This window comes from Castor canadensis, chromosome 11, assembly GCF_047511655.1.
Source record: "Castor canadensis chromosome 11, mCasCan1.hap1v2, whole genome shotgun sequence".
NCBI classification, from domain to species: domain Eukaryota; kingdom Metazoa; phylum Chordata; class Mammalia; order Rodentia; family Castoridae; genus Castor; species Castor canadensis.
The window spans coordinates 16,890,618-16,898,793 of NC_133396.1; the positions used below are offsets into that span (position 1 = coordinate 16,890,618).

General features: G+C 44.5%; 1 protein-coding gene across 1 annotated transcript; it reads left to right on the forward strand.

The window, feature by feature from the left end:
- Window positions 1-1,646: 1,646 nt before the first annotated feature.
- On the forward strand, window positions 1,647-4,940 carry Cfap97d1 (CFAP97 domain containing 1). The gene is made up of 5 exons (XM_020180445.2): window positions 1,647-1,770; window positions 2,509-2,579; window positions 2,825-2,943; window positions 4,149-4,272; window positions 4,884-4,940. The coding sequence occupies exons 1-5, from the start codon at window positions 1,647-1,649 to the stop codon at window positions 4,938-4,940; spliced, it is 495 nt and encodes a 164-aa protein (XP_020036034.2).
- Window positions 4,941-8,176: the final 3,236 nt, after the last annotated feature.

Consider the following 8,176-nt stretch of genomic DNA (forward strand, 5'->3'; position numbering starts at 1 on the left):
ATTCAGGAGACTAAGGCAAGAGGAGCATGCCAGCTGGGGAAAAAGTTATGGAGACCCCATTTCAACCAATAGTTGTGCATGGTGGCACCTGTTGTCTCAGCTACACAGGAGGCATAAATACGATGGAGGTCCAAGCCAGCCTGGGTAAAATGTGAGACCCTATCTAAAAAGTAACTAAAGTGAAAAGGGCTGAGGATGTGATTCAAGTGGCAGGGTGCTTGCTTAGCAAGAGCAAGGCCCTGAGTTCAACCTCAATACTAGGAAGGGAGGGAAGAAGTGAAGAAGGGAGGGAGGGAGAGAGAAAGGGAGGGAAGGAAGGAAAACTTCCAGCACTAGTACTGTTAGTTTTTCCTCTCTCCATCAGCAAACACTGAGAACCCACTGGGTCTACACCCTGTACTGGTGTGAATAAAACTCAGGCCCCTCTGCAGCTCTGTGTAGAGCAGCTGCCGCCCCACTATAGCCCCATGGTGCCAGCAACTCAGCCTTTCCTGAGCTCCCACTGAGTGCAAAAGACACAGACGCAGCCCTTAGAAGAAAGCACCTTCTGCCACTGCCAGAAAAGCAGCGGATCCCTTCCCTTTCAAAGGTGCTTATCATGGTTCCTACACCCTCCGCCCTTGCTAGGCCACTCACTTGTTTCTTGAACAGCTTTGCTCCTACTCTGGACTTCAGCTTCTTCATATGCAAAATGAAGGATCTGGATCAGAAAATCATCCAGGCCATCTTCCACCTTCCAGAAAAACTCGTGATCTTGCACCTTTGGGGAAACTGTGGCAGTAGAGACTACTTGTCTCACAGCCAAAGGTGTATAACCAAGGCTGGATTTCCTCTCTCCACAGTCCCTGCTGCACCATCCTGCTCCTCCCAGCACGACTTGCCATTTCCTTCAGTGTCAGCAGCATCTGTGTTGCAGGCAGGTGGGAGGCCCTCACCCTTCATCTCAATTTGGCCCTGGGTTAGTGCAAAAAACAGAAGCCCAATGAATAGAATGATAATTAGTCGAGGAGATCGAGATGTGCTCTTTACACATTGTATAGCTGAATCAAATTATTCTGCATCCCACAAACGTACTAATTTTATGTGAAATTAAAGGCCAGGCATGGTGGCTCACACCTGTAATCCCAGCTTCTTGGGTAGCAGAGATTGGGAGGAGCTCAGTTCAAGGCACCCTGGGCAAAAAGATTAGTGAGACCCCTGTCTCAATCAATAAGCAGGGCAAGGTGGCACAAGCCTGTGGTCCCAGCTACTTAGGAGACCATAGGTAGGAGGATCACAGTCTGAGGCTAGCCCCCTGGCAAAAACTTGAGACCCAACCTAAAAAATAACTAAAGCCAAAATGGTCTGGAAGTATGGCTCAAGTGCTAGAGCACCTGCCTAGCAAGTGAAAGTCCCTGAATTCAAATCCCAGTACTGCCAAAATATTTTTTCTATCTCAATTTAAAGAATAAAAATAAATAAATAAAAAGTACATTTAAAAGGCAGATGCCCAGAGACCACCAGTCATGTTCTATGGCTCCTATTCCTTTCCCAAGACGTGTCTCTGACGTCATAACTGGGTAACTGTGACAACCTGTCATGGGAACAGCTACATACCTCACAGAGGCGTCGGTGCCTCATTTTTGAAGTGGAGCTAGGAAGAGAAGATGAATAATTCACTGGATTATCTGGCCTACCCCGTCATTGTCTCCAATCATAGGCAAAGCACCACCTTCAGGAAGAAACTGGACTTGGGCCACTATGTAGCTCACAAGAATAGAGTACAAACAGGTATGTGGCAGCCGGGGAATGGACGCGGCCATGAGGGCTCTGCTGGGGTCCATCATAGAGATACCAAGCAAAGCAGCCTGGTGGGTGGCTTTGGGGAGCTATGTCCTTATCTGCTGTGTTTGATCGAGAAAACCATTAGAGCCGGGAGCCCGTGGCTCACACCTGTAATCCTAGCTACTCAGGAGGCAGAGATCAGGAGGATCATGGTTCAAAGCCAGCCTGGGTAAATAGTTTGCAAGACTCTATCTCTAAAACACCCAACACAAGAAAAGGCTGGTGGAGTGGTTCAAGTGGTAGAGCATCTGCATAGCAAGTGTGAGGCCCTGAGTTCAAATGCCAGTGTCCTCAAAAACAAAAAAAGAAGATTTCAGTATCAACAACAAAATTTATCTTCCACCAGGGAGTTCATGTGACACAAACACTCATTAAAACCAGAATGAGTTAGAAAACTGGATCAGACTTCAGTGTCTGAATGAGCAGGTAGAATGTCAGGAGGGGGAGAAAGGATGTTTCGTGGATTGAAAGGATATATATCTATATTCACTTTTACTTTTTCTAGCCCTTCCTGTTCTTTCCTTTCTGTTCAAAACTTCAAAGATGTCAGTTTGGGAACTAACTAAGTTGAAATTGTTGGGCCAGAACCTGGTCAAATGTCAACACTTGCATTCACGGGGCTGTGGTCTGGTGGCTTTCCTGGGATTCTGTGTTGTGACGTCATTCTTTTATCCTCATTTCTAGTGAAACCTACTGTTGATACCAAGCCTCCAGCAGCACACACCCACTACATTCTAAAACTGAGCAAACTACAGGTACTGGTTCCTCCCACCTACTTTATTGGGTTTGGGATTTTTTTTATCTTTGTCCTGAAGAGATTCAATTTCCCAATTTCCCAGAGCCTTCTAAATAGCTACCTAATCCAAACGTTTGGGAATACTCTGTTCCCCCATAACCAGCACCCCTGGTCCGACAGTCCCATAGGAAGGTGATATTCGGCCATTGTGTGTAGGAGCAGGACGGTGGTGACATCACATGGTGGGATGGGATTTCTTACCAGGGTGAACAAAAGAGAATAGACAAAATTGAATATGAGAATAAGCAACTGTGTCAGAAAATCGCCAATGCCCATCGTGGCCCTGCCAAGGTGGACTGCTGGAACGAGTATTTTTCTAAAAGGTAACCTTCTTTCTCTGCATTTCAAATTTCAGAAGTCAAACTTGACCTTCCCCTTGGGTTTTAGTGCAATGCTGTCTCAAGTCAGAGGAATACTTGCTTAGCAGGGAGGAAAGTCAGAAAGCCCATGCTGAGGACAATGTCCACTTGCAAAACAGGGACCTGTTCTCAGCCGTTAGAGGCTTACCTGTGATTTCATCTAAGAGACTTTTCGGGCGTCTTTTGTGAGTTTCTCACAAGAACGCACTGCATATGTTTGCACAATGACCATGTGTCTTAGTCATTCAGGCTTATGAATGATAGCAATTTATTTCTCAGCTTTGGAAATTGGAAAATCCCAAAACCAAGGTATTGGCAAGTTGGTGTTGGTGAGGGGTCACTTCCTGCTGCGTTCTTTTCACTAGAACCTCACAGTGTGGAGGGAAAAGGGTTTCTTTCAGATTCCTTTTTTCCCCAAGTCGCCTCTCTTAATACCCTCACTTTGGGGGTTAGGATTTTAACATATGAATTTGGGGGGTATGAAAACATTCAGGCCATAGTACTATCAGTGAGACTATGAGATGGCAATCCACAAAAAATTGTTTCCACAAGTATTCCTGACTAACCCAGAAATAGGCAAAACAAGGTCCATTTATATCTGAACTTCAAAGAACCCAAGGTCTGAGCAGCGACACGTGTGTAAATAATACTGATGCGATGTGGTCAGAGTTACTAAAGATGCAGAAGCAAGGAAAAGAACGTGGTGAGCTGAGTGAGTGTCCCGATGCCTTTCCTATATCCTAGAATATCTCAAGCAAAATTGAGGGCTGGGGGAGTAGGAGGAACTAAAGCTTGTCGCAAGCCTTTGGTGACTTATCCATAGGGAGCCCTTCTCCCATCATATAAACAAAGGGTTCTCAATGCTGGTATCACTTTATAGTCCTTGAGGAAATTTTACAAAATGCTGGTGCCCAAGTTCCATCCTGGACCAATAAAGAAGAATCTTCCAATGGGCAGTGGGGTTGAGGACCACTGATCTCTAAACCTGAAAGTGATCTACGCATTTCCCAGAGTGCACCACAGTGTTTTCCAGGCCTTAGGGCTCAGGGGGACAGCTTACTCCCTGCACTTGGGGACCCTAGGACAGATCTCATAGCCTCCTCCCCTCCCCCACTCTTGCTTGGGAGAAGCATCTTCTTCATTCACCTTGGAGTTTTATGTTTTTTCAGCTTAAACAGAGAAACGAGGAACCGTGAGCTAGTGAGGATCACTGTGGAAAACCAGGGCATTCTGAAGAGGCTGGATGACCGCAAACCCCACTATGACCGCAGGTCATCAGAGCAAGACTGGCAGGCATGTGGGCACTCTAGTTGTGTTCCCAGACACACACAGAGTTTGTCTATGTTCAGCCTAGAGAGAGTCTCAGAAGGACCCCAAAATGGCTAGATCCTGTGAAATGCAACAGTCACTGAAAGGAAAACCACCCCAGGCAAACCAAACTAAGAGGCCACAAGCTTCCAAACAAACAGTGACAGACATCTTGGTAGCAAAGCTGTCATGGCAGTTTAAAACAAAATTGGGTAGCATCTTCCATCATTCCTTAATTCACAAGAGAGACTGAATGCATAAAGATAGAGGGTGTACAGTTCTGTGTGTGGTTGACTGGCATAATTTAGGAATGACCCTTCATTGGAGGGAGGAATAAGTCAAGCATGGTGGTACATACCTGTAATCCTAGCAATAAGGAGGCTGAGATAGGAGGATCTCGAGTTCCAGGACAGCCTGAGCTACATAGCAAGACTCTGTCTCAAAAGATCAATGCAAAACAAAAGATAGGGGAGCCTTCTGCAGTGTTTCAAATCCTCTGCTCTCTGGCTCTTCTGAACCATTCTTATGATTTAGAACTCCAACTGTGCCAGTGCCGTGGCACTGACAAAAACTTTCTGATTTTTTTTTCCTTCAAGAATTCAAGGCGCTATATCAGAAATACGACGAGATATCTTCTGTGCCAAGATGAATAGGTATGTCTTTCTTATTACAGAACATTGACATCATACTTGCTTTCAAAGCCCTAAGTACCCCATAAATGGCAAACAAGAGGCCCAGCTTAGGGGATGGTTTTGCTCTTCGCACATAATACTGATTTTTCTTCTCTCCATCCAAAAAGAAAATGACATTGTCTTCTGTCATCAGCTTTGAGGCTTTCCACGAGCCTAAGGGAAGTGATTTGTTCCAATAAGACTTTACAGGAGGCCTCGTGCCTTTAAAGCTGTGCCAAAGTTACATTACAGGCCTCAGTCACTATTCCAAAGTAACGTCATTTTAGCATTTTGCATTATTTGACATGATTAGTAATGACTAAGTAGCTCTCCATCCCCTTCAAAGGAGAAAAGGGAAATGGAGAGCAAGCTTTCCAAAGAAAAGTGCTGTATAATTGATCTCTCCCCATTCTCTCGTTCTCTCTCTCTCTCTCTCTCTCTCTCTCTCTCTCCCCCCCCCCCCCACTCTCTCTATGAATGCAAGGTTACTCAGCATGGAAAGGACACAGAGAAGGCTCTAGGATTTCTTGGCTGCTTGTACTCTGAAGACACGCCAGCGTGGCTGGCACTCCACCTCAGGATGTTTCAATAAAGCTTGGAATGTCATCAGGGCAGGCAGAAGGAAAGGTGTGTGTGGTGGACATTTTTATTGGGGGTTATGAAAGGTTTTAACAAGAGGGTAGAGGTGGGGATAGGTGGGGAATCCAAGAAGCCCCTTAGACTATACACCGTCATCACCATCCTGGGAGGAGGAAAGATAGGGTGAGGTGACCCTGGCACAAGACCAACACCGACAGCACCAAGGTTCAAAGACTGCAAGCAACAAGCAAATGCCATCAGTCCCTATGTGTAAGCCCACACTTGGAAGTTTCCTTATATTCTGCTCACTTTCAGCTGTGACTGTGCAACTGTCTCCAAACATGGTGAGACAGTGTCACGAGGCGTCCATCGCTAGTCATGCTGGTTTTGAACCTGATTCCTTTTATTTGTTTTTTTTTTTTTTTTTTTTGAGACAGGGTCTCATTGTGTAGATAGGATTGAACTCTCAATCCTTCTGCCTCAGCCTCCTGAGTGCTGGGATTACAGGCATGAACCACCACTCGTGGGGTACAGTGTGAAGTTTGACATATGTATACAATATTCAGTGATCAAATCAGGGCAATTAACTTCTCCATCATCCCACACATTTATCGTTTCTTTGTGTCAGAAACATTCAAAATCCTCTCTTCTAGCTATTTTGAAATAGACAAATTGTTAATTATAGTCATCCTACTGTGCTATATAGCACTACAACTTAATCCTCCTATCTGTTTGGTACCTGTTAACCAACCCTTCTCTGTCCTCTTCTCCCTACTCCTCCCAGCCCCTGTAGCTGCTATTCTGCTATCATCTCCAGTGACATCACCTGTTTTGGCTTCCACATAGCAGTAGAACACATACTGTTTGTCTTTCTGTGCTTGGCTTATGAGCCTACCTTCAAACCTTCATCTCTGAAATAATGACAGATCCACAGCTGGTTACGAATAAATGTGCACCAGGGTGGCCTTGTGCACTGTCACCCAGCCTCCCCCAGCATCAGCATCCCACATAACTGGAAGATGACATCAAAACCAGGAAAGCACATTGGTGCAGCCCACAGACTGTGTACCGATCATCATCAGTTGTACAGTGCTCTCGTGTCTGCGTCTGTGTGTCCAATCCTTTGCCATAATGTTAGCCTTGTGCAACCACAACCACAGTCAAGATACTCAACTATCACCAAAAGACTCTTGTGCCACTCATTTTAGCCACAGCCTCCACCCCAAATTCCCAGCAATCTCTAACCTGTTTTCCATCTCTATGCTTGTGTTATTTTGTAAATGTTACATACGTGGAGTGGTACAGCATGTGCTCAACCTTTTGAGGTGAGTTAGGTCCACTCTGTAATTTTCCTTGAGGCTCATCTGAGCTGTATCGGTAGGCTGTCCCTTTTTATTAGTAAGTAGTTTTCCACGGTACAGATGTGTCATAATTTGTGTAGCTTCTACTTTAGTTTTGCTTCAGTACTGGGATTTGAACTCAGTTCCTTGAATTTGGTAGGCAGATCCTCTACCATTTGAACCATATTCTCAGTCCTTTTTGCTTGGTTATTTTGGAGATAGGTTCTCAAATTTATGCCCAGCCAGCCTGAACTGCAATTCTCCTATTTACACTTCCCCCATAACTGGGATGACAAGCACACGCCACGATGCTCAGCTTTATTGGTAAAGATGGGATCCCATGAATTTTTTACCTGGGCTGGCCTAGAATTGATCCTCCTGATCTCTGCCTCCCAAGTAGCTAAGATTACAGGTGTGAGCCTCCAACACCTGGCTGAATCCTTAGTTTCAAGCAACAAAACCAAGTTTGTCCAATATAGTGAAATAATATAAATTCAATACAAATTCAACTAAAAATAAGTTCAATTATTCAATTTAAATTCAATTCAAAATAAATTTAAAACAATATAAGTTCATTAACAGTATTTCCTAGAGAGGGGGTGGGGGTAGGGGGGAGAAATGACCCAAACATTGTATGCACATATGAATAAAAGAAAATAAGTAAATTTTTAAAAAACAGTATTTCCTAGAAAATTGCAAGACTAAGCTTCAAACCATATATTACTTGGCTGCAGGACTGTTCGCAGGTGCAGAGTCCACACTGCCCCTCCCCCAGAGCTAGACTTGCTGAACTGCTACTACTGCCCTTGAAAGTGTTAGAAATATCTTTAAGATATTGGGTTGTTACAAGAGAGAGATGAGACAACTCAGAAGTCAACAGGCAAGGCAAAATTTACTTCTGCACAAGGGTATACCACAAAGAGCAAGCACACTGAGTGGGAAGTCCGCTTGGGTTTTATCTTTAATGCAATGCTGCCCCTCCCCTGGATCAATTGGACAGGTTTTGGGTTCACAGTCTACGCAACTGACTAATTGGAAAGAGGGGACTTTGAAGACAAAGAAGTTTAAAAGTTCAGGGAAGCAATAACTGCTTAAGTTATCAGTTCTGGAACCAGGGCATCTAGCAGAATTTGTTCAGCTGAGGATAACCACCTTTGTTCTTAATAGAAACTTTTATCACATTAAGCAGTATCCAATGAAGCAAGTGTATGGGAAGCAAGTTAGTGAGACTAACATTTGTAACAGCAGGAGTTACTGATTAAATCCTTTGACAGAAAAGACCCAACCTAAACTGATTCG